The sequence below is a fragment of the Crocodylus siamensis genome, chromosome 2 (assembly GCF_052110815.1).
Source record: "Crocodylus siamensis isolate JL-2025a chromosome 2, ASM5211081v1, whole genome shotgun sequence".
Classification (NCBI taxonomy): domain Eukaryota; kingdom Metazoa; phylum Chordata; order Crocodylia; family Crocodylidae; genus Crocodylus; species Crocodylus siamensis.
The window spans coordinates 232,346,523-232,373,202 of record NC_143396.1 but is presented as its reverse complement, the minus strand read 5'-3'; the positions used below and the strand labels follow the sequence as shown (position 1 = coordinate 232,373,202).

Genomic DNA, 26,680 nt, shown 5'->3' with positions numbered 1-26,680 from the left:
GTCGTTGCCATCTGGGACCTGTAGTTCTCCCGGCGAGCGACGCGTTCGGGTCCTCTGCGAGACGACGTCAGAGAGCCCGCTAGTGCAACAGCTGCTCTGGGGGGGGGCTGGGACAACTTCTCTCTGCTTTAGCTCCGCCGCTTGTGGGCGGAGCCGGGGGTAGAGGCAGCGTTAAGCCGGCGCCGCGCGCTCGCGCCTCGAGTCGTTCGTGAGCGTCCGGGGTTGTCGGTTCGGCAGGTCCTGCTGCGCTGCCGCGGATTGGCTGAGCTGCCCCCTGCGCTGCGTGCGGCCTGCCGGGCGCGATGGGCTCCCGCGCCTCCACGCTGCTGCGGGACGAGGAGATCGAGGAGATCAAGAAGGAGACGGGCTGTGAGTGCGGCCGGGGAGAGGGTGGTCATGCGGACCCAGCGGCCCGGGCCGGCCTCCTGGGGCCTGGCGGGGTTCCCGCGGCCTGTCCCCGCGGTCTGCCTCCGGCCCCGCTGCGGGCAGCCCGGGAGGCGCTTGCCAGGCCCCGGAACCGGACTGGCCGTGTGCCGCGCAGGGGCGGCAGACAGCTCTCCCTTGGGCAGGGGCTCTGCGGACAGGACAGGATCTGCGAGAGCGTCGCTTGTTGCCTCGTGTATCCCGGTCCGCGGGAGGGGCGCTGCGGCGCGAGGCTTTCCCTTCTCTCCTGTAGCTGCCTACGAGCTTTCTCCCCTGGAAACCGTGGGAGCCGCCGTGGAGGTTGGCTTGGCCCAGCAAGTGGCTGGAACTAGTCACAGAGTTCATGCTTTAAAGGAAAAAATGGAAAAGGCCCTTCTGCTCTCTCCTTTCCCCTCTCCCAAGTGTCCTGGAGCTTGTCCCAGTGTTGTTGGAGGAACCTGGGGCTGACCCTTGGTACCTTCCACCAGTGCTTGTCAAACTTTTTTTGGACCAGGGCTCACTTGTAAACATTGATGGCCAGTCCCGACCCAGTGCCTCTCACTCCCAACCTGCTGTCCCCAGGCTCCACTATGTGGGGCAGGGGGAGGGCATGAGGGGCCCCAAGCAGCCCCTTGCAAGCTGGGATTATGCCAGCCTCAAGGGAAAAGCCACTATTTCCCACGTTTTTCTCTTTTTAAACGAGAATCCATTTTTAAAGTTTGTTCATGACCCTTTCATATATTCTTGTGACCCACTTGTGCATCACGACCCACAGGTTAAGAAACGCTGCCTTACACCATCCTTTGTGCTCAAACTAATATTGGGAGATGATTCCTAGAGCTTCACTGAGTTCTGGCTCTGCTGAATGAACACCTAGAGCAGGGGTGGGCAAAATGTGGCCTGTGGGTCAGATGGGGCCTGCCAGGCCATTGTATTTGGCCCATGGGGCCCCTAAAAATTTTAGAAAATTAGTATTTATCTGTTCCTAGCTGCCTGTCATGAGGCCCTCGATGGCTTGCCAAAACTCAGCAAGCGGCCCTCCACCCAAAATAATTGCCTGCCCCTAACCTAGAGTATCACCAGCACAGAGTGGCAGTTTGTGACAAGGGCAGCTGCTGGAGCTTGTGCCCTGATTGGCACTTAGATATTTTGCTTGGCTCTCGTGTGAGATTTACATTTCCAGTTCAAGCCTTTTTTGGTTTACCTTGTTAATCTATCCTTGTTTGTCATTGTAGTATTTTATGGTTTGGATTTTTTAAATATATTTGTAAAAACAAACTCTTGATTGAGGATTACTTTTTTTCTACCTTGGTTTATGTGGTCACCTGTGAACTGTGGCAGGATATTAGTCTCTGACTTTATGAACTGGAAGAATAAAATTAATAGTCACTGCTTAGGAACTTGATTCTCCTCTATCTTGTGCGGTGCATGAAGTTGTTGGAAAATTCCACCATACCGTCAACGCCTTGGTAATACTTTGCCCAGTTGTAAATGCCTACACAAAGTACACTGAACTTTGTTTTGTGTACCTTGGTGACCTGCAGTGTAAGTATGGTTTTAAATGTGGATCACTCAAAAGAACATGGTTGGTAGTGTTAATCTAGGTTATGTTCCACCTGTCTGCTTTTTCATGTGGTATGGATCAAAAAAGGCTTTGGGCCAGCAAACCAATTTCACAGCTGTGGCTCTTGTTAGTCTCTGGTCAGAACAGTAATTCTAGGAAAACCCACCTTTACAGGTAAGACTTTTTAGAATATAGTGGGTTAAAGTTCCCTTAACTTCCTGCTAAGCAGCTGGTAACTTCCTGAGTAATAACTTGATGAACTTTAATTGCATAGTTACAGATGGAGGTAGTACCAGGCCAAATCCTGCATGTCGTTGCAGTACTGCTGTTTTCTTGGTTTTTGTTATCACTTTGGGATCTTATTTGGAGCTTTTCTTTTGAAGTCCTTTTAGGATTCCCTCTGAAGTGCAAGTGTAGGAAAGTGTTGAATGATGCCCCTTCTGGAGAACGTTGCTTGTCAACACTTGGTTTTCAGCAAACATAGGAATGACCCATTAAGCTGATATCCTCTATTCCCATGTTGCTGAAATAACACACCTAAGCATGGACTGTGAAGTGCAGCATAACCTCTAGCATAGAATACCTGTTGGTCTGCCTGTCTGAGAATTTTCTGGATCATATGATCTTGTTTTATGCCTGATGTAGATTTGTTTTGTCTGTTCCTTCCCTTCATGTTTCTCTGAAGTGGAAAAGCATTGAAGCTAGTTTGGCATGTATGCTTTTCAAATGACTAGCCCTGCTTTCTTCCCCTTACTCCCTGGCACCGCCCCCCCAGTCCACAAACTCTGGTTGCAAGTGAGGGAAGCTTTTCTGACCATGCAAGTTGATATTTTAATTTTTTTTCAAAATGTCACTCTAGATGTTTTCCTCCACCCATAAACAGTTGTTGCAGAGAATTTTCTGACAGTTAAAACACAGCCGAAGGCTACCACACTGCCTACCTTAGACACTAAGTATAAATCCTTAATCTGAAATAAGGCATGGTTCTTGCTTTAAGAACTTGTAAATCTCTAAATTTTGGAAGTGAATTTGAAATATAATGGGTTAAAATTTCTGTGAAGTCTCATTCCCACAGTCTCACGAGTGAGGATAAGTAGGAATGTAATTTTCTTGGGGACAGAGAATGATATAGGGGTCAGCAACATAGCCTGTGGGCCAGATCCAAATCTGGGTTGCAGAGCTGAAAGGTTTTGCTTCTACTCATACCCCTGTGGGAGCTCTACTAGGGGTGGGCAGGTGGAAGCTACATCTGCATTTGCCAGTGCTACTCCTTGCCCCCCTCTCCCTCTGGCTGAATTGTGGGTGCGGCTCCCAGCTGCCTGGCCCTGGCTCGGTTCCCCCTCCATCTGGAAGTTGCATTCATGCCATGGGTGGGGAGGGGGTGGGCTGGGAGAAGCAGCAGCAACACCTGGCAATGGTGCAGATACGAGCAGATCCCCTTGCTGCTGATGCGCTGCCAAAGTCACCTTGCTCACCCTGGACTGGGGCTGGGTTGTTCTGACCTGTGACTTATAAAGGTTGTCAGTCCATTCCTGCTCTAGTGCCTCTGCTCTTAGATTTGTCAAGCAATAGCAAAGTGAAATAGACATAGTGTAAAGATGTGGTTAGCTGTGTTAGTCTGAAGTTGGGCAGTTTGGTACCTTTTAGAGATTAATGGGTTCAGAAAGGCATGAGCTTTCAGAGTGTAGTTTTTAGCTTCATCATCTCCTCCCCCAAGTTGTGGATAAAATTGAATGTTGGCAAGTGTTCATCTGTCTTTCATTCAAGAAAGCTCTGAAGAGTAGAGTTGGGCATTACAGTTCTCATGAAAAAGGAGGGTTAAAGAGAGAGCTTGTATGTATTGGTAGGTGGGTGGGCAAGTGTATTAGTAGAGACCTTGTTAATATTCCCTTCTCCAGCACATCTGAGACTCAGTAGGGAGGAGAGACCATGTTTTTGTGTACTTCAGCAGCTGTTGAAGAAAACTTCATCTTCATTAAGGACTAACAAGCTGGGATGTGATCTAGGTGATGGGGTCCTAAATCTCGGCACCTTCTACTTGTAGTTTGCCCTGGACCTTGTTGGTATCCCTTTCTACCACCCCTTCTCTCATGCATCTGGTAAATGTTCCAACTTGGATCTAGAACAGGGGTGGGCAATTATTTGGGCCTGCAAGCCACATAGGCAGTCTTGGAGAGCGCCCATTGGCCAGTCAGCACCCCCCCACGTCAACAGCCCAGAGCCCATGTGGCCTGCAACTCCTCCCTGCCAAAGCCAACAGTGCATAGACCCAGCCCCAACTCTGGCCCCGTGCTCCCACTCCAGACTTGCCCCAGCCAGAGTGGACCAGCCAGAACTTGCATGTACAGCCCCAAACCCAGCCCGCCCTGCACCCACTCTGGACTTCCTGCCCATGCTGAGCAGCAGCAGCAGTTGGGTAGAAGCTGCTGGTGGGCAGTAGGGGTGGGGAGTAGCCCCTCCCCCTCACCACTGCCAGGCCCTTCTTGCTGCAGGCACCTGGAGCCAGTGCCGGGGCTGTCCTATGGCTCCTATCTACCACCCTCACCGCTGCTGCTGAGCCACCCAGCAGGGCAGCAGTGGCAATGCAGAGGAGCTGCAGGGCAGTCCGGGCACGGGTTCTGAGTGGCTGTGGCAAGAAGGACCCAGCAGTGGTGAAGGGGAGCAGCTGCTTTCCCCCTGAACCAAGCAGCAACTTCTGTCCTGCTGCTGCTCAGCATGGTGGGCGAGTCCAGAGCAGGTGTAGGGCAGGCCGGGGTTGGAGCTGTGTGCACAGGTTCCGGCTGGTCCAGGGCTAGTCACCTGTGTTGGGCTGAGTCCAAAGTGGGCACAGAGCAAGGTGTGCACTTGGGTCCCCACCAGTACAACAAGGTTGGGGCCAGCAGCAGCAGCAGCTGGAAGGAGCCGCCGTTGCTTGGGCTGCTTAGAAAGGCAGTCCAGCTGCAGCCCTGCTGTGTCCCCAAGGGGTGGCAGGATGGGCCAGATGGTGCCTGGACCAAGGGACCCACTGTGGGCTGGGCAAAATCTTGCTGTGGGCTGTATCTGGTCTGTGGGCCATATGTTGCCTACCCCAATCTAGAATGTAATGAGTTTTGCTTGTTAAAACAGGAGGGCCTATGAGATTGCCTTACTTGGAATTGAGCAAATTGCCCAATGCTTATCAAAGATGGAAGGTTGCCAAGGAAACATGAAGTAAGCAGCCTCTGACAGGCTGTCTTGGAGAAGAAACAGTAGAGCTTAAACAAATAACTTGGTTAAAGAACAAACAGTAAAAAAAGAAATGACCCCAGTCAGTAAAGATCTGACTATTGCTATGCAGGCTGTTCAGGAGTAAGTTTATGTGACAAACAAGAACTGTGGTTTTTAAATTCCTGAATTTCTGTAGTGCCACATTAGCAGGTAATGTGCCCATTATAAGGAAACCTTGCAGAGAGGTTTTGTATAGACATCAGGGTTTAGCAGGCTCTAATGGCCATTTGTTTATCAAATTAGTGCACATCTGAAGTTCTGAGGAAATGATAGAACTTCCTGAGCAGTCATCCACATATTGATTTGCCTGGCCCGGAGTCTGGATTCTAGAGGAGTTTTTCCTTTAGTCTTATGAAGACTTTTAAAAAGATGTTTAATAAAGGTACACTGATACATCGGGCTGATATTGGATCAGCACTGATATAAATAAAAATATCTGCATCAGAAATCAGCCATATCAGGCTGATCATTTGGGTGATAAATGGCCTGTGCAGCGTAGTGCGTAGGTGGTAAGGAGCACAGCCTGGCAGGTGGAGAGCTGCCTTAAGCTGGTAAGTCTAGCTTGGTGGGAGGGGAGAAGGAAAAGGGAAGGCAAGGGGTGTGGGGGCAGATCAAGGCCCCTGTTGTGAGGGAGGAGTGGGGCTGGGGCCCACTGCTCAGCTAGGATAGCTGTGGGATATAGCCACAGCTCATACTGTGGGGTGGGGGATGGCCCTCACTGCTGCATGCTGCTTGGCCGGGAGCCACTGGTTTAGCAGTTCATCCAGCACTTGCCCAGCAGCTCCTGCCACTCATTGGGGGGGGGAGGGGGCAGCAGATACCCCTGGATCTGTGGGGGGTGGGTTGGGGCCAGGGCTACACTAAGCTCCTCCCAGCGGAGCTGGCATCAGCAGTGCTGGGAGTGGGCTATGGGGGGGGCTGCAACCACCCCAAAATATGCTGTAGCCCCCTCCCAGCACTGCTGCCACCAACCCCGTGTTCAGCCTCGCCCCACCGGGAAGATCTTGGCACAGCCCCAGCCTGCCCTGCCGCACACAGATCTGGGGGCGTATCCCCCACCCCATGCCCTCCCGGACGAGCCACAGGAACTGCTGGATGAACAGGTGAGGTGCTGGACCTGCAGCTCCTGGACCAGTGGTGTGCAGTAGCAGGAGCCGCCCCTCTCCCTGTGACTGCTGGATGAGTTGCGGCTCCATCCCACAGCAGCCCTGCCCCACCTGGGCAGTGCTTGCTGCAATCCCTGCTCCAAAACCACTCCTCCTTCACCATGGTGGCCTTCCCCCCCCCCCCCCCCCCCCCCCCCCCCCCCCCCCCCCCCCCCCCCCCCTACTAGACTTACCAGCTGCACACAGCTTTCCACGCTGCCAGGCTGGCATTGGAAATCGAGTTGGTATCAGCCAATATGTCTCCTTAATTGGCTATTGGTATCAGCTCCAAAAATCTCTATCGGTGCACCCCTTATGTTTTTGGCAGCGCCATGTCATTTGTGGTTACCAGTATCTTTTCATAGTTGGCCTAATTTGATTTTGTAATTTTGATTACTCGCCCAACAAGTCTGCAGTTAGTAACTAGTTTTAGTTGTGTTATGTTGGTCTTCATGACCTGAGAATATTATTATCCTGCTCTATAAAGTGGGTTACCTTTGGAGGGAGGGATGTTCATTTATTGTGTGGGATAGTTTTTAGTGATGTATTTTTAATTTAAATGTGTTACAAAAGATGGAAAACATTGCAGCAGTTAGGTTTGAAAAATGGATTTGGATTCAGGCAGATCTTTATGGAAGAGTGGCTTGGTGCATTCTCTACCACTACTTTGCTTTCTAAGCCATTCCTGGCTAGATTTTTTTTTTTTTTTTAGGAGGAAGTATCTTGGCTTAAAAATTATGGTTTGTAAGGCTTTAATGAGTATGGAAGAGAGGTTTAGTTTGTCACTGTACAGACAATACAATAAATGGATGTTGGGGTTTCATGAGGGCTTTATATAGTGAACTCTACAACAGCTGAAGTATAGAGCCTGTACTCCTCAAACTTGACCAGGGATTTGGAGAGTGATTGTCTCCATGTGCACTGTTCCAAAATGATTTCTAGAGCCTAATACTTATGGTTCAGGGTAGAGAGACCGATATTGGAGTCTGTCTTGGCATTAACACAGACAAGTCTTACAAACTGATGTAAGACTGTTGGCTCTGTGGATAGTTTTTCAGAACTTCCTTTCAAGGACCATAGGCTGTTGGGTCATACGCATGCGCACTCTAATGTCTCTAATGCCTAGATTCTTGCAAGAACCCTGAATTTATTCCTGGGGGTGGTGAGAAGGTTACAGGAAGCACCACCCAGACAGTGATACAAAATCAGCTGCAAGCTTGATAGATTTCATGGACATTAGGGCTGGAAGGGACCTCAGAAGATTGAGTTCAACCCCCCGCCCCGGGGCAGAAGTTGGCTTGTTTTACTGTGTCTGTCTGTCTCGGGGTACTGGGCCTATTCGTATATAGGATTGATGTTAATTTGTCTAATTTCTTCTTCTCCCCAGTTTCCCACAGTCAGATCACCCGTCTGTACAGCCGGTTTACCAGCCTGGACAAAGGAGAAAATGGGACTCTGAGGTAGGCCTTGTCTCTAAACTTTAACTATCTTTTTGTATTGAGCTAAATCTGTTATGATGATTGTTTTCTATGAATATGTAGGACTTTTGCATACAGGTTCTTACTTGATTTATCATATCACCAGTGTTACAGCAGACTGGCTTATACCTGTTTATACTAGAAATTCTGGTTTTTCTCTTTGTATGTGAGGCTTCTTTTATTCTATCTACTAGTTCTCTAATCAATTTAAAACTTGATGGAGAGTAATCTTTGCCCAGATTTTTTTTGTAACTTCCTGAACTGACATGCTTTCCAGATATCCATTTCCTCTAAAATTAAGAGTGAGCTGAGCCAGCAAAACCACATAATACTCAGTAGATACTTTGAGACTGTTTTAAATACAACTTTCAAATCTTACAAATAGTTGTTGTTTTTTGTTTGTTTGTTTGTTTCCTTATTATAATATTGGTAGTGTTGGAGTGATCACGTAGCTTTGTTGGTCCAGGAAATGTGAGGCAAGGATTTTTGTGGGGGCCCAAATAAAGAATGCCCTGCATATGGAAGCTTGTCTAAGTCTACCCTGATTGAGCGATGTGGGCCAGATTGGGCCCTGGGACCCCACACTGTCCTAACCTACCTCCTGTGTGCCAGGATTGGATACTGAGGGTCTGGCACTGCCTCCATCCCTGGCAATCCTAGTGCACAGGGCTGAGGCAGCATGGTCCAGCACACAGGGCCTAGGGCTCCCCACCAGTCAGAAGATTTGTTAGCGTGGGATTAATACCACCACTCCTCCACTGCCATATTTAAGACCTGTAAAGAGCCTTGTGGGCTAGATGATGTGGTGCCATAGGCCAGAGGTTGAGTACTCCTGTTATAAATGTTTATTGTAGGAGTTGCTTAATTTTATCATCCTCTCCCTTCCTCTCACTGAGTAAAAAGGGCTGAATTACTGTTGAGTCACAGAGTATTAATTGTCTCTGATGCCAGGTTATCTTTTGGCACTGCTTTGATATGCAAATCATTCACTTGTAGTAAGGAGTAATTGCATCACTTATTTAGTACCTAAGTGTTTATACATGCTCAATCAAATAAACAAAAGGGAACAAAGTCTTGGTAATTCTTTGTGAATATGCATTCTTTTTAAAAGCAGTGAATAGCTTAGAGGACTACAGAAAGTCCTGAGCTTTGTATTAACCATGCAGGAGCCATGAAGAGCCTCTGGGACAGGAATAAGCTTTAAGCTGCCTCTTCAGAAAATTTCCCTTCAGCTCCTTTCACCATTTGGCTTGCTAAATGTATTTCCAAATAAAAACATTTAATGGATGAGTGTGTTCCTTGGTTATGTCATCACCTGCTTTGTCTCTGTCCTCTGGGTTGTGATTGTACACCTCAGTACTGTCCTCCCCTAATCTTTTGAGGTCACTGACTTTTTTTTATGTTTTATCATTTAACTTCGATAGCTTGCAAATTTTTAAATGAACTGAATTTAAGGAAGCAGAACAAAATAGGGTTTAGTTATGCAAAGTCTAAAGAGTTGCTTAGTTCTAGTTTAAAAAAAAAAAAGCCCAAACCCTCCTGTAATGGACTTCTCCGACTTTCATATCTGAGTGAAAAGCCATCTTTTGTGAAGTAGTTCAATGAAAGTTTACCCACCCTATTTCAAGCCAAACAGGTTCTAAGCTATTTGAAAAGCACTTCTAGCCCTAAATATCCATTTTCAGGTTCTCAAACACTAGCACAAATTAAATAGTCTTTTTTAAGCATGCTTTGTAAGGGGTTTAAACTGCTGAATAAAGGTAGTGGCTACTTGTCAGCTGAATCCTATACCTATGGAAACTTCAAATTTGAAGCTGTTGCACCTGTAAAACAATTATTTGCTGACAGATGTAGCCAGGTGCAAGGGAGCTGTTTTAAAGTAAAAGCAGTGGGGGAGGGAATCCTAATTTTTCAGAGATCCATAACTTACGTGAAGTTCTGGGTGCTGCACTTTAACAAGGATGTGGTAAAGCTTGGGAGAGTCCAGAGAAGTCACCTGTAGGATCAGAGACTTTGCGCAGCAAGCCATACAAGGAAAGGCTGAGCGATCTGGGACTCTTCAGCCGGAAAAAGAAAAGACTGAGAGGGGACTTTGGTAGCAGCTTACCACTATATCGGAGGTGTACATCCAGGGCTCGGTGAGCATCTGTTCACCAGGGCACTTGGAAAACTAGGAGTAATGGTCACAAACTCCTGGAAGACCACTTCAGGCTCAACATGAGGAAAAAATACTTCACAACTAGGGTGTCCAGACTGGAATAAGCTCCCTCCAGAGGTTGTGCAATTGCCTACCCTGGAAATCTTCAAGAGGAGACTAGGTGGTCACCTTGCTGGGGTCACGTGACTCCAGTTGTCTTTCCTGCTTGGTGCAGGAGGCTGGACTCAATGATTTTCCAAGATCCCTTACAGTCTATGAATCTATGAAAGTTCCCTGTCTAATATGTCGACAGGTGTTGGTTTCAGAGCATATGTAAGGTGTTGAAGTGAGCAGTTTAATGGCTAGTACTGATACCTTTTGAAACAATGGCAAGGAGCACAATACTGAGGAAGAAGTGGGGGGGAAAAATTCAAGTATAGAAACTGTGATAAATGAATCTTGCCAAATTGGATTCTAAGCACAGTTTAGTTCTAGAGAAGACCTGATTTGAGAACAGTGATGGAGAACAGTGGGACTACCTTCCTATTTAATATCCAAGGTGTGTAAGTGTGTGGCTTGTGGATTTTACAATTCCTCAACTGGCTAGAAGTTATGTTTCACTAGAACAACCAAGAACTCTAGGTCAAAAGTTTGCAAATATTGGTCTCTTGAATACAGGTTAAAAGAAAATCCTGGCAGTGCATATACAATGTGTTAACTGCCCACAGGAATATTTAGCTGTCTGTTTGTAATTACTGTAGTTGTCAGAAAGGTATATAATTGTTCATGGTAGTGGAGGTGGTCCATGTGATTGAACAGGATAGGAGTATCCATAATGCATCACTTTAAGATGCAGCCTATGCCATGAAAGCCTGAAGGAAGAGGTGAAAGAAGACTTGGTCCTGTGTTAGACATGCGTAGCAATACTTGTGCCTTATCCATAGGGTCCTGGTCAATAATCTCTGTTTCTAGAGCGGGGTGGGCAATTATTTCTGCTGGAGTGCTGGTTCACGAGCATTGGTCAGCTGTTGAGGGCTGCAAGGGTAGCCCTGCCCCCTGGTCACCATCTTAGTACCAGAAGTCCCTCCTCCTAACCTCTGACCTTTGTCACCAATAGTTCCTGCCCTTGCCCCAGAAGTACTCCCTTTTGGGAAAGGGGTTTGCCATCTTGGAACCAGAAACCCCTCCCCCCCAAATTATATACTAAAAATCTAACATCCACAATAACATATGTTCATTTTATTTTTAAAAGATATTTTGTACTGATTTGTATGTTTGTGTCATGTATATAGAGGTGATTGCATAATAGTTCAAATTGAAGTCTTACTCTTGCATATTTCAGGGGGTCTGGGGGTGTGGGTGGGTATGGAGTCTGTGGGGGAGGAAGTGGGGATATATGTGGATGTGGGTGAGTATGGGGGGGCATTGTGGGGATATGTAGAGGAGGAGGACGGCTGGGGGTGTGAGGAGGGTGTATGGGGAGGGGTGCCGCTGAGTGGGGGGACAATGCCTGGGCCAGGTGGGATGAAGCAACCTCCCACGAGCCAGACAAAACCCTTCCGCAGACTGTATTTTGTCCACCCCTGTTCTAGAGGCTTAAGCATCAATAAATGATCACAAAGGATAAAATCCAAATACACTTCTATCCTGGGCAAGTATTGTTTCTGCTATGCATACATACAATGTTCCAAGGTGTCATCTTACATTTCCTGAGTTGAATGGAAAAAAGGAGAAAGCAGGGTAGATTTGCACTTCGTGGACTAAATCAAAGGTACGTAGAATAAGCTTTTGTAAACAGCAGCCTTACTTCTTCCTGTGTTGTGAAGGGATTGCAGGAAGCAGAGCTTCATATAGAAGCAGTGATTAAAATTTAAATGAAAAAATACAATATAAATCACATGGCAAGGAGTATGTTGGTAGAGACCTAAAACTTCAGGCATTCCCTCACTGATATTTTCCCTTCATTAAACTTGCTTACAGCACTTATTTCAAGTGGATATATTTTCAGTTTTTGGGAAGATTGCCTTACCCTTTTCAAATATGTCCAGCCCTTGTTTACATTAATAACAGTGGAAGATGCCTTTAAACTGAAATGGCTTGTCTGCATACTAGTCAAACTTTGATGTTTACACTTCTTTCGCTTCTGAATTTAGTCAGTGATGTGACGAGCTGAATTGTCAAAATAATGAATAGTAATCTCCAGTTTTAACAGGCAGACATTGGTACTTCAGGTGCCCATGACTAAGATTTTATAGACACTTGAGTGTCTACCCAAGCTGGTGTTGCTTAATTTCAGTTTTAGACTCGCATTTCATAATAGTTGTCTTTCCACTGTGGCTCTTCTCCTTCATCTTTTCAAATGAGAGTAAATTGTTAGGCTCAAACACTTTAGTGCATCCATCAGCCAAACTGAATTGGCTTAAACATTTGTGCTTCTGCCTGGATTCCATGTTATTTCAATTCTAAACCATTTTGACAGAAATGCTCTCTAGGCATATATCCCACTGTTCTGATCCAGTTCTTAGAAACTGTGCATATTTGGGAGCTTCCAGATGCCACTTGCTCTCACAGTAATGAGAAACTGGCTCTCAAACTTGAGTCGTGGCACCCCTCCACAACTTTTTTTGGATGTGGCAATATACCTGGTTGACAACCACTCTTTGTGCTGCTTCAGCTTACCTCTGTGCATCTCAAGCAGATGCTGCTGTGGTAAAATTGCCCTGCGTGCCTGCTTCATGGTCAGCCCAGGGAGGGCTGTGGCACGTGTGCACCCTTTTTTTGCAGTAGGGTTCTTTGATAATCCTAATGCAGATGAAGCTGGCTTGGGTTGTAGCCTTTCTTCCTCCAGTTCTCCTTCTGAAATCAGAAGTGCATTGGTGGAATTGTCCTGTAAACCTCCTTTTTTCCAGAAGGAGCATTGAGGAGCTGGACCAGGACAGGCTACAGCTCCAGTTGCTTTAGGGATATCGGAGTCCTACTGCAGCAGCAGTGTGCGCATGCCACAGCCCTGCCTGTTGGGCAGTTTTACCTGGCCACTTCTTGGTAGCAGTGCCCATGTCATTGCACTCCTGAGGGGATGTCAGCAACCTCCCAGTTGAACCCCTGGACTAGCTGAACCATTCTAGTTAAGTTTTGTCAACACACTACTAAACTAGTAGGAACTAAACCTATTCCTGAGTGTTCAAGGAATATGTGCAAGCTGGTTTGGTGGAGGGAGAAATTGGGGAGCAGAGGGTACTTTCTGCTTTATAAGTTGGTACTTTTGTACCAGTCTACCTTCTTGGCTTTTGCTTTGCACCTCTACTTCTCCCTTCCAAATTGTGTGCCCAAATTCTGACTTCTTTCTCTGAATTCCCTGTACCCAGTAATAATTAATTCTGACGTCTGTTTCTTCATTTTCCATGTTGATGATGGCTGTGTTTGTGTAACAATTTAGTTCTACATTGCTGTTCCCTGTCTTGTCAGACTTCAACAGCCATGCTCTATAGTACTGCCTAGACAAAGGTAAAACAACTGAAGACTAATAACAAATGTGAATGAGTGGCCAGCAATGGCCTCTGTAGCCTTTGGGATCAGGCAAGGAGATGGGTGTGTCAGCCATGAAAGGCTCTGGTTTGCCCTCTGAAAGGAATGTTTCCCTATCTAGGAATGTGAGCCCTATCTAGAAGCTTAAAAACTGCTTGGAGCAGAGAAGTTTGTTTGCTAATGAGAAGCGTCATGGATGGTCTTTATAACCTGGACAAACGAGTCTTGTGGTTAAAGATAATGGGCAGTTAAAGATTTGTTTTGCATATTATCTTGAGGCAAGATTTTAGCAGAAGCTGGGTTCCTGGAAAGATCGCATTAGGTTCCTGTTGCCATGACAAATGAACAAGAAAGAAGTAAAAGATATTAAATTTCCTGTAGGCTCCAGCCTCAGCCAGGTGAAGTAGGTCCCTAATGACTCTAGGAGGCTTTGGTATATAAAATGAAGTACAACTGGCCTCTCTGCATTCAGTTGGTTTTATGGCTGTTTCAGCAATTCCAATTATAATGCCTACCCCATAATGTCCCATTAATGAGCAAAACTAGCGTTTTGACACGTCCATTATGAGGGAACAAATGGACTTGAATTCTAGAGTTAACTGTAGTTAATTGTTAATCTCTTGGTATAAAACAGGCATGACAGGGCTGAAATGTTAAATATAAATTTTCTGAAGCTGGATTCTAACAAATGATACATCAGCAGAAGATTTTAGGAGTAGTAGTGGAAGCAGTTACTTCTAGTAATCTCGGTACTGGATTTTGAAACTGCAGCAGTGTTGTTCAAGTGACTCTTGCACCAGTGTGAATGCAACTTGTGGTCTGACTCATTGTATCATTGTTTATAACACTAATGCCTAATGTGCTTCTCATGTTTCATATGCAACAGTTGATGTTTGTGAGTTTCTATTTTCCTATACACAGGGATGTGCCAAGGGAAACAGCACTACTGACATGGCTTAAAAACCTAGGCAGGTTTCATCTCTGCTACAAGGTCAAATGGTTCTAACCATAGTGCAACTAATAGTGAAACTGGTACTTGTGTTCAGGCTCAACAAATGGACATGACGAGTATCTACAGAATGATGTTAAAGCTAAATTGAAAAAATGATGAATAATGTTTCAAGGATGAATTTCTTGCTAAGGGTATAGGACTGACCTCTTAAAGTTGTTCCCTTGTTCTACAAAAGGCCGCCAAGCTATTATTGATATCAGACTGCTCTCTTTTTAGTGTTAACGTTGTTAGCCTTACTACCTATAAGCTTAAAACAAACTTGTCAACTGTATAACTACTTGTTGCACTGCATGTGGTCTCTCAAAGCAGCTAGCTTTTGGATGCACAGCTTTAGTCCTTGTGCTTAAAATGTGGGCATGCCCAGCTCTCCAATGGATTCCGAACAGAATTGTGGGCATTTAGCATTTCTGAAAAACAGGCATGAGGTCTCAAGATGGGTACCTAGTGGGGGGAAAAAGTCTATCTCTGAAACTTCCAGTCAACAGGTCTGAGTGACTAAGGTAGACATGCACAACTGAGGTACTGTCTTCAGTGGAGGGCTGACACTAGTGTGATCTGCTCTGATTGATTGGATGCAAGGCAGCAGGACATTTTGCAAGCAGGTAACTGGACTGTGGATGCACAGACTAATGAATTGCCACCCAGCACAGACAGAGGATGTGCTGTCTTGCTTTTCTAATGTTTTCAAGCTATTTTGGTGGGTTGTTAGGGCTAGTGGGTTGAGTGCTGTGCACACCTGCAATAAGAGGAGGGTTACCTGCTATTCTAAATTGTCAAACTCTTCCATAGGGAGAGAATAGATTTTAGTGAGGGGGTTTTTGCACTGGGCATATGCCATGTCTGCCACTAGAGCTTGACTTGCTTGCAGCAGGGCTATCCCAGCCAATGTTGGCCTAAACTGAAAAGGTCAGACCTGGACTAAAAAATTATGCTAGTTTTAACCGTCATTAAAAGTATATTGGCTAAATGGAATGGCAATATAAACCCTTCCCTGGATCTAGCTATGCTGTTAAGGTCAGGGGCACATGAAGTTCAGCAAGGTAACAGGAGGCAGGGATTTACTACGTCAGCTGCTCCATGGTAACTGTCAGTATGCTCACAGTTGCCCAGCAGCAAAAAAAAAAAAAAAAAATTAATGTACAGTATTAGAGTTGTCTTTTTCATGAAAGGGCCGGCCAGGCAGTTCCCATTAACTGTGGGGTAGTAGTGTGACCACAAGCAGTTTTTGTAAAGTGGCAGATCTGGCAGATTTCCTGGCTCCCTCTTCCCTCTCCCCATTACCTTGTGGTAACTTGATCGTGTCCATGCTCAAACACTGTTCTGACTTTTGGCTTATTTCACTTCCCAAACTAGAGCTAATGCTGTAATTGCCACTTACGTCAGTGATTGAGTTTGTACGGGAGACAAGGGTGTTGATTTATACCCACATAGCTAAAATTGCAACGCTAGAGAAGAAAAATGGCTGCTGTCCTAAAATAAGAGCACTTTTGCAGAAACAAATGGAATCTTTAACCGTTATGAAATTACATAAATCTCTTGCTCAGACAACGAATTTAAAATTTAAAACATGCAAATCAATTGTATTGGCTTCTGGGGCACCAGGACTGTCACAGAACTCAGAATGGACTAATCTGAAAGTCCTTTAATTTGAAATGACTGTATTCCAAAACATGTTTTACCTTGGTTTATTTGATCTTTATTATGTAGCTTGCTTTTAACTTCAACACTTGGATTAAATTTATAGCTAAAGTGCCTTGGCATTTTGCATGGATTGGCATCGTCTATATCTGAGCAGTAGGATTATAGTTTCATAGTTGGTAGGGTCAGAAGGGACCTGGGCAGATCAAGTCCAACCCCCTGCGCCATGGCAGGGAAGAGTACTGGGGTCAAATGACCCCAGCAAGGTGTTCATCTAGCCTCCTCTTAAAGACCTGCAGGGCAGGAGCCAGCACCACTTCCCTTGAAAGTTGGTTCCAGATCCTGGCCACCCTGACAGTGAAGTAGTGCCTCCTGATGTCTAATCTGAATTTACCCTGTGCCAGCTTGTGACCATTATTCCTAGTCACTCCTGGTAGTGCTCGGGGGAACAGGGACTCCCCCAATGCCTGCTGGTCCCCTCTGACTAGTTTATAACAGGCCACTAGATCCCCCCTGAGCCTTCTCTTTTGGAGGCTGAACAGGTTCAGGTCCTGTAGCCTCTCCTCGTAGGGCCTGCTCTGCTGCCCCTGATCATGTGGGTGGCCCTCCTCTGGACCCTCTCCATGTTGTCCACATCCCTCCTGAAGTGCGGCGCCCAGAACTGGATGCAGTACTCCAACTGCGGCCTGATCAGTGCCGCGTAGAGGGGGAGGATCACCTCCTTGGACCAGCCTGAGATGCATCTGTGGATGCATGACAAGGTGCAGTTGGCCTTCCTGACTGCATCCCCACACTGCTGGCCCATGTTCATCTTAGCATCAATGATGACTCCAAGATCCTTGTCTGTCTCTGTACTGATGAGAAGGGAGTTCTCCAGCCTGTAGGTATGGTGCTGGTTCTTCTTCCCCAGGTGCATCACCTTGCACTTGTCAGTGTTGAATCCCATGCTATTCTTGTCCACCCACCCCGGTAACCTGTCTAGGTCCGATTTTGCAGCCTATTCTTTCCTCCTAAGGTGCCCACATCCCCCCACATCTTAGTGTTATCAGCAAATTTGAACAGGGTACTTTTTAGCCCCTTGTCCAAGTCACTGATGAAGATGTTGAACAGTGTGGGCCTGAGGACCGAGCCCTGGGGAACCCCACTGTCCACATCCCTCCAGGTCAAAAATGACCCATCCACTACCACTGTCTGGGTGTGACCCTCCAGCCAGTTGGCAACCCATTTGACTGTGTAGGTGTCAACACCACAGTCCCTTAGTTTTTTAATGAGAACAGGGTGAGAGACCATGTCGAAGGCCTTCCAAAAGTCCAGAAAGACTACGTCCATGGCTACCCCTGAATCTAAGGATTTGGTGATCTGGTCATAGAAGGCCACCAGGTTGGTCTGACGGGACCTGCCTCTAATGAACCCGTGTTAGTTGCCCCTAAGCATAATCTCCCCTGCTGGCCCCTTGTGGACATGCGCCAGGATAATTCTCTCAAAAAGCTTACCCAGGATCGAGGTAAGACTAACTAGCCTATAGTTTCCTGGGTCCTCCTTCCTCCCCTTTTTTGAAAATGGGAACCACATTGGCCCTCTTCCAGTCCTCTGGCACCACGCTGGAGCACCACGAGTGCTCGTAAAGCCATGCCAGCGGTCCTGCAATGACCTCAGCTAATTCCCTCAGCACTCTGGGGTGGAGATGATCAGGACCAGCTGATTTAAATACATCCAGTCCCTCCAGAAGTTCCCTGACTAAATTCCCACTGACCCTAGGTAGGCCTGGGTACACCTCCCCTGGGGCCTGAGGGGGTCCCGGTAGGGGGGTGGGGGGCTGATCCGGTCCCTGCTCAGGAAAATGGAGGCAAAGAAATTGTTAAATAGGTTAGCTTTTAACATGAAAAATTAACACTTTGTCTGTAATGCAATATAGGCCCAGCATTATTCTTCCCTTTATCTTGGTGCCATTTAATAAACTTTTAACAGCTGTTCAACTTACATTTGCAAAGTACTTTGCTGCAGAAGTAACTCGGATGAGGATATCTTGTGGAGTCTTTCACTCTTCTAATAAACTTACAGTAGTGCTAACCTTTCTTATTCTGTCTTCCCTAGCCGTGAAGACTTCCAGCGGATTCCAGAGCTTGCTATCAACCCCCTGGGAGACCGGATTATCAATGCTTTCTTTCCAGAAGGGTGAGTTGCTGATGGCTGCATTTCCAAATAACCTACAAATTTTGTTAATATTGAAAACCCATAACTGGCTTTATGTCCATCTTATGAGATGAGGAATTAGAAATAGTGTCACCTTTATTGTGGATTTACTGTGACTTCGGACAGGAAACTTACTACTTTGCACGTTCTGTTCTGTAATATAGGGTACTTCATGTGCGCTGCCTGTTATAATCAAAACACAGTTCCCTTATTCCTGTTTTCTGGTCTATTGCCATGCTGCTGAAAGCCTCTGAAAAGTTTAGAAGTTGTATGGACTGCCTTAGAAAAATTCACTTTTTAGAACAGGTAACTTTTCTCAAGCAGCACTTCCATTACTAACGGTATCTGTGCACCTTCCCTGCCCTTTTGTAAGATCTTGCCATCATGAAAAGAAGTGACATTGTCACCAGCTCCATTCTGCATGCAGTGCCCTACTTGGAAGGATCTCTTCCTTTCTGCCAACTCCTCAGTTAGTCTATTGGGCTGCACAACTGTAGGAAGAACAATGGGCCCCTGAGAACTGCAGACTCAAAACATTCATCCCAAACCCCTCTGAGATCTCCCGGCTTCAATTTGGACAAACTGTATGGGGTCTACCTCAGTAGACTCCGAACCAGCTATGGCCACTTCTGCCATTACATGCATCAAATAGGCCTGACATCAAGTGCCACTTGCAAATGCGACATCCCCTCACAGACCACAAATCGGATAAGTACAGAATGCCTGATCCATTGCCCTGGAAACCTCAGTGCCCTTGGCAGCCCATCTTGATCCTGGCCCAGCTCTGTCCAATGTGAAATATGACTCTGGTGTACCATTTTCATCATTCAAAAAAAAAAAAGGAAAGTTAGTCTATTTTAAAGCCCATCAACTATCTTATTTTCTCATCGCATTCCCTTAATTTATCCATGCAAATTCTTTCTCTTTTTTTCTTCACATCTTCCCTTCAGGCAGTTCTTCCCCCAACCCCCCCAAATTTTATCTTTTGAATTAGACCAGTCGTCCTCAACTTTCTGGCCTGCAAGCTAGATGGATGCCTAGACACCAGGATCAAGCCATGGGGCCTTGAATCACCCTCTTCCTGCCTGGAGTATTGTCACTGGGCCTCAGGGGCCTGGTGCTGCCCTCACAGGCCCAGATTGGGTCCCAGGGGCCTGGCACTGCCTCTTTCCAGCCCTACGTGCCTAGATTATGTGCCTGATCCAGCATGCTGGGCCTGGGGCTCTCCATGGGTCTAGACATTTGCCATTAGGGGAGGGGTGGCACCATTCCCTCAATGCCAAATTTGCAGATGTGTGGGGAGCCACACAGGCCACATGACATGGTGCAGCATGCTGGATTGAGCACCTCTGAACTATAGAGGCTGTTCTTGCTGTTTTGGCCTTCCAGCTACTTCCTCTTCAATATGGTTTTAGCACCTGTTAAGTTATCAGCTATCTCTAAGCTAAATCACAAAGCCTTTTCATCACCCTTACTGTTTTCAAACATAGTTGACCAGATCCTACTAAAGATGACTTACCTTTTTGACCTTTTAGAGCCTTTTCAGATCTTCTCTGTAGAAGTTTGGTTTTGGCTGGCTCTTTTCTATGCAACTTCATCGCTGTTTATAACTGCTTTTTCCACCTTAGTGCCAAGTTTCAAATTCACCTCTAAGTTTGTTTTAATTTGTGGCAGGGTACTTAAAAAGTAAGGCCCCTTCTTCTCCCTCAAACTGATGTAATCTGCCACATCCTTGAACAAACTTGTTGCTGTTTTTGTCTGGCCTGCAGACTTTTGATCACTGACTTATTAGTAAGGGAATAGAAAGTCAAGGGTTTATTGGGTTAAAATAAAAGCTCTAAAGAGCAGCTGGTGACCTGATTCTTACAAATGCTTTGCTGTAAGGACTTGATGTGTTATTGATTCTGTTCATGACTATGATAGGAAATCTGTAGGAAAGAATTTGTCTTAACGTTACCAATGTCCATGCAGAGAGGACCAAGTGAATTTCCGTGGTTTCATGAGGACCCTGGCCCATTTCCGACCTATTGAAGACAATGAAAAGAGCAAAGACCAGAATGGACCAGAACCCCTCAACAGCCGGAGTAATAAGCTGCACTGTAAGGAACTTTCAGATTCTTTTATCTGGGTATTTACTATTCCTTGGATCCATCTTTCTGCTTCTTTGTAAAATAAAGTTGTTGGTTTTTATTTCTATTTCTACATGATTGGGGAGGGAGGGAAGTATCCTCCAACACTTATTTCTGTATGCCATTCCATAAACACTTGCCAGGTCAGCTTAGGCGTACTGAAATTGTGTTAATCAAAGCTGCTCACAGACGTACCAGAAGCTAGTGGAACATGTTGAAACTGTGTTTCATGTTTAACACTAGAATTTTTCTAGCTGACTGCAGACTTGAGGCTGAAATATGAGGCATGCTCGTGTAAATAGAGAGTGGACACATGACTTACCACTCTGCAGTCCTATAACTGGAATCCTATGAAGCAGAAAAGCAAATAGCATAGTTCTACCCTGGTCTTAATGTTGCATAGCCCATTTATCTAGAGCTACCCCCAAAAGAGGTATTTCCTGCTCTCCTACCACCTTGTGGTCAGGCTTTGTAATAGTGTGTAACTAACCCCATAAAACAGCTCATATGTCTACTTGGGATACTGCTATTATATCAATTATGAATCCTGGTGTAAATGACACTGATGTAAATGCCTGTGTAAGGGTCTTACAATGAAGTTGGACCAACTTAAGCACTTTCCTTAGCCTCTCATGGTATTGGAACAGTTCCTAAGAGCTACCTCCTGGATGCAGAGCAATGTTCCAGTTAACAATGGATTTTTCCTGTGATGTGGTATCTTGTAGCTTTGCTTCACATCTCCAAAGAACTACTCTCTTGTTCATGATTGTTCCTCCATTTTGCTTTTAGCACATCAGAGCAGAAAATGGGTACCTGCTTAGTACAGGGGTGACCAACCTGCAGCACAGGTGCCACAAATGGCACAGGCAGCCTCTCTGTGGCACATGGGAGATGAGGGAAGGGACAGGGGACAGCCCAGTGGCAGATAGGACAGGGAGCAGAAAGTAGAGCATTGGACCAGGCTAGAAGAACAGGGCAGGAAACAAAGATTAAAGAGCAGAAAGAGTATCAGTTTGAGTAAGGGAAAGTCAAAGGGCTCAGAGTGGTACTTGGGGAGGGTGTGAAGCTAATTTGACATGCCTGCCAAAATGTTTGGCTCACTGGCTTAGTGCATGGGAGTAATCTGTCTTCTAATAACTACTTCAGTCAATGGTTTACTTTAACCATATATATTTAAGTAGAAGGATGGCTAAACCCAGGATTTCAGAGCTAGGAAGAAATTCTTGAAAGTGCAATGCAGTGTGTAATCATTCCTTATGGACATTCCTAGGTTTTTCTATAAATCCTAATGCAGCTTACTCTCAGACACTCAGTACTCGAGTAGATAAGCAGCCAGCATGCAATTTCAAAAGGCATAGTTAAGTGCCTTGGCACAATGTTTTCCATTTGAAGATTTCAATATTTTGAAATTGGTGCATGACAAGAAAAACTATTAGTTGTCAGGTGAACATGTTATTAAAAATGTTAATAAAATATATTATAAAAAAGTTAGACTGTAAACTGATGTTGTAGGGTTACTTTTACCAAATGCTGCATTGCTGCCAACTGTAAGATGGGTATATTTAGTGATTGTGTAAACCTGTAAGTTTGTATGCAAGTAGGAAAAGAAAATGGGAGCGTTCAGATTCAGCTGACTAACTCTACTTCCCTCCAGTTGCTTTCAGATTATACGATCTGGATAAAGATGACAAGATTTCCCGGGATGAGCTCCTTCAGGTATATAACCCTGCAGGCTATAGCTAGACTTCAGATGAGTGAGTTTGTGTTAAGATGTCCTGGTTTGTAACACCGGCCTCCGTGGGGTGAGAGAGAAAATCATTTCTTGCATGCAAGGACTCCCTAGAAAAATTTGCTAATGCAATTGCAGATAAGGCTACTGGAATCGGAGAACCAGAGTGCCCTTCATAAAGAAGATGTGAACAGCCTACCTAGGCACTTGGATGAATGTGGTTTAATGGGTCAGAAGCAGCCTACAGCTAGTGTCTGGTTATTTCTGCATCTCCATTAGAAACTGGCCTGGCTTCAACTGCTTGCAGTGTCTAATTAACCACTTATCACAACATCTCTTTCCATTTAAAATTAAAAAAAAACCTTTTCATCCTCCATTGAAGGAGTGTTATAATCCATCAGAATAGATATTTGATTCAAAAGTTCAACCAGAGAATTATGTTAATATGTTACATTATGTATTGGGGGGGGGCAGTTTAACATGCTATAACGAATGCAACTTGCCTCCAAAAAGCCTACATTCTGATGTAGAGATTTGTCGAGGGTCCTTTTTTTTTTTTTTAAGGTAGGAGCTCATCTGATCCTTCCTTTCCTGCTGGAATGATGTTCCCCCACCAATCTGGGAGGAAAGCAATTGGAAGTCATTACAGTAACATGGATTTATGTTAACAGTTGCATGCTGTTAATTCTGCAAAGTAGACATAGTAGTTTGTGTTTACAGTGCAGGGTAGAGAGAATTTGGGTAGCTACCCACTTCCCTCTTCCTCCTTGATAAGGTACTTCTGGTGCTGCAGAGAAGGATATTGACTAGTAAGTTTTAACTGTACAACTGGAATGTGTAAGGCTTCAAGAGTCTATATAAAACTCCCAAAAAGGTGGTGGAAAAAAAAATCAAGCAATTTCCAATCTTATGGAAAAATGGCTGAAACTACCGGGTCAGACATCCTGAGACTGTTCCTTGACAGCTCCTTGGAAATGGAAATCTTTTGAATTCCACAGTCTCTTGGGGCTGTGGAAGAATCGTGTACTTTTGCATTAAAGGTAAACTTTGAAAGCGTCTTTGTGCATCCTTCTATTAACAAAGCACTTTTGGTCAGCAAATGGACCTACAAGATGCAAGGTATCTTGGGCATGAAAGTCATTTTCCACAAAATGACTATCTTTCCAGGTTCTACCTTTAAGAATTGTTTCTTGAATGGTACTTTGAGCATTGTACAAAACTTATGAACATTCTGAAAGCTTCTTGAATGTTCCCATATAATATTTTATAATGTCTCTATCTTGTAGGTGTTACGGATGATGGTTGGTGTAAACATTTCAGATGAGCAGCTGGGCAGTATTGCTGATAGAACAATCCAGGAGGCCGATCAAGATGGAGATAGTGCCATCTCCTTTGCAGAGTTTGTCAAGGTTGGGAAACCTCTGTAATAACATGAAATGAAACATGATAATCACTGAGCAGTTGCCTAAATAGATTAGGAAATGGGAGGGTAAAAGTACTGCCTTCCCTTTTGGTACTTTGTCACAGGCCTTTCAGTATCTGTGACATCTCTCCATGCCTGCTCCTTGCAGCAGGACACAGATGACACCCTCCTTTTTATAACAAGTAATTATGAATATGTAATTTTTCATGATTAGATGGCTTGTCTGTTCCACTACTTCCATATCAAGTAAGCTGTTGAAAGGAAACTTTTGAGCAACAGGTCTGTGAGAGGGAGTTAAATGTGCCCTGCCAAGAATTGGACAGTGTGTTTTGGGGTGGGGGGGCATAGGGAAGTGGAAATAATTGTACTTTTTTAAGGCCCTCAAGATGTTTAACTACCTCTCTGCCACTACCACAGTCAACATGAAATGGGTCACTTTTTTTTCTAATTTGAGATGCACCTACATCTAGTTATTGTACTGGTCAGACTTTCCTATATAAAAGAACCCTGTGGACAGAGTTAGCAGGAAAATGGCTAATACTGACAGGCCATTCTTAAGGAATAAGATGACCACCTCTAGGCTGTCTGCTTTTTCAGGCTGTCTGTAGACTCTAAAACTTCTCTCATGACCATAATAGCCAGAGGTTCCTTCTCCTGCCCCTCTTTTACATCCCAGCTAGAATTCTGAGTGTGTCCTAGTGCATGCAAATCACCTTACCTTCTGTTTCTGCATTTTATTGTAGGTATTAGAGAAAGTGGATGTAGAGCAGAAAATGAGTATTCGATTTCTACACTGATGGATGGAGACCATTCCTCGCTACCCCTAATATTTAAGATACAGAACTTCACTTTCTCCCTAGCACCTTTCCCAAAAGTATTGCTACTGGTGCATGAAAAAATAAATCTCCAACCCCTCCCCAACTTGTTCCATCAATATGTACATTCCCTGTGCGTAAGGAACAGAGGGAAGTGGCTGCAGTGCAGCTTGGAGTGGAGGATTTAAGTCCTTTCCCTCCTTTATTTCATATCCTTTATTCACCCTTTGCATTGTTGTGTGATTCTGATCGTCTTCTTCCATGTACCCTTGCTGAATCTGTAAACCTAACACTAAGCTCTGAATCTGAGAAGGTAAGAGGTAGCAATTTTAACTTTTTTTTTTTTGGAAAATAGCTTACTATGCAAAACCAACCTGTGTTCAAGCATTCCTTCATACATGTTAGGCGCCGACATCCCATGGCAGCGTCAGACAGGGCTACTATTTTGCTTACCCAGTTGCTTCTTTGTATCAACCTCTTTCTTCTCACCTGAGGCTGCTTTGAAGTCCTAGGGCTGAGAATACCATGGCAGTTATGAGTTGCTTCAAATGATGTAAATGGACTGAATGGGCGTAATCCATGGGGATAAAGAGTCTGATAGATGTGAGTTGTTAGTGTTTTGAGGGACAACTTGAACTCTAAACAATACTTTCTTGTCTTTGGTACCAGACACAGAACTAGGGAGATGGAAACATTTTTCCCCAGGTTGCTTTTCTGCAGGATATCTCTTTCCAGTGCTCTCTTGCCTCATTTTTTTAAAAACTAATTAGTGCAGGTTTGCTGCCAGTGTTAATTCAAGAAAATAAGCCGTGCGTAATGTTTGGCTTCATGACACACTCACTGTCCAGTGGCAATATTTAAATGAAACATCCTGTTGCTTTCATACTAATTGTGGATACTGGGTAACTTGGATACTAACAGTTCTCTAACATCCATTCTCAGACTCAGGTCACTGGTTCTGCATTATGGGTGCAAGCTTAACTGCACTGGAACACTCATGAAAGCTTTACATATGAGAATAGTGTTTTAGTGAAGTGCATAATACATCCCAGATTAATCTAAATAGTGATATTTAAGAATATATTTTGACACGTGGCATAAATCGTCATGCAATTACAGCATAAATTAAAAACATGAATGCAAATTAAGAGCAGGACAAAATGCAAGGATTCAAAAGTGCTGAATGTATTCAAATATAGAACTCCAAATTCATTGCCTACACAGCATGCGTGCATGCAGCTATGTGGCTTAACAAAGGGTCTTCTAGTTAAGGTGGAGTGTTTTGAGTTGCCTAGGAAGTCCTTCAAGAAGGGGATAAAAAGCTGCTTTACTGAAAAATCAGTGTTAAAGTACTTACCCCACCTCTGCATCATGTGTTTCTAAAATAAATTTTTGTAAGTACATACTTATCTCTGCTAGCCTCAAATAGATTTCTTCAGTTCTCTTAATCACTTTTATTAAAGAATGAAAATCTGAGTCCCTGAAGGATTATTTGCTCTTAGTTAATGAGTTGCAGAGGGAAATGTTGCACTATAATCTCTTTCGGACTGCAATATTGTAGGCTAGGCCAGAGAGAAATGCAAGTCAAATTTCTGCTCTGCACAAGAGAAACATTCAGGTTTTATGACCACATTATGTAAAATAGGAATGTGACAGTGTAGCAATTGTGAGGTACATGTTTTTTATAGGTGTTGTGATTTTGCTTATTTAAAAGTAGGCGTTGCTTTTTTCCTTCTGTGTAGGTGTAATCCACAGTTGTGCCTTATTGTCCCAGTGAGACTGGATATTTTATTTATCAATCCATAAATAAAGACCCTTCATTATAAATACTGCCTGTGTGGATTCTCTATCCCAGTGGTCCTCGACCTTATAAGGCTGCAGTCTGGATTGACCTAATTTTGGGTCAGATGGGTGGACACTGGGACCGAGCCTCAGTGGCACAAAGTAAGGGCTGCTGCAGCTTTCCAGGAAAAGCTACTGCAGCCAAAGTCCCCTGTTGCTGAATGCTACTGAAGCCTGGGCTCCACAAGCAGGATCAAATAGTTTTGTAGGCTATATCTGGCCTGCGGGCTATAAGGTTGCAAACGCCTGCTCTATCCTATAGGGAACAGGGCTTATTAGCAGTTTAGTTGCCCTATAACTAAGGCCTGACTGCATGCTTCTGACAACCTGAAGTGATCTTTCTGCTGCTGGTAAAAATCCTACAGTGAATTAAAACAAACATGCAGTCATTCTGTTCACAGT

At 44.9% G+C, this 26,680-nt stretch overlaps 1 protein-coding gene across 1 annotated transcript; it reads left to right on the top strand.

Moving 5' to 3' along the window:
• The first annotated feature begins 151 nt into the window (after nt 1-151).
• Nucleotides 152-26,263, top strand: CHP1 (calcineurin like EF-hand protein 1). The gene is made up of 7 exons (XM_090033409.1): nt 152-369; nt 7,745-7,817; nt 18,242-18,322; nt 20,312-20,439; nt 22,124-22,185; nt 23,485-23,607; nt 24,365-26,263. Exons 1-7 carry the CDS (start codon nt 303-305, stop codon nt 24,416-24,418), a joined length of 588 nt encoding a protein of 195 aa, XP_089889535.1. The 5' UTR covers nt 152-302; the 3' UTR covers nt 24,419-26,263.
• The last annotated feature ends 417 nt before the right edge of the window (nt 26,264-26,680 follow it).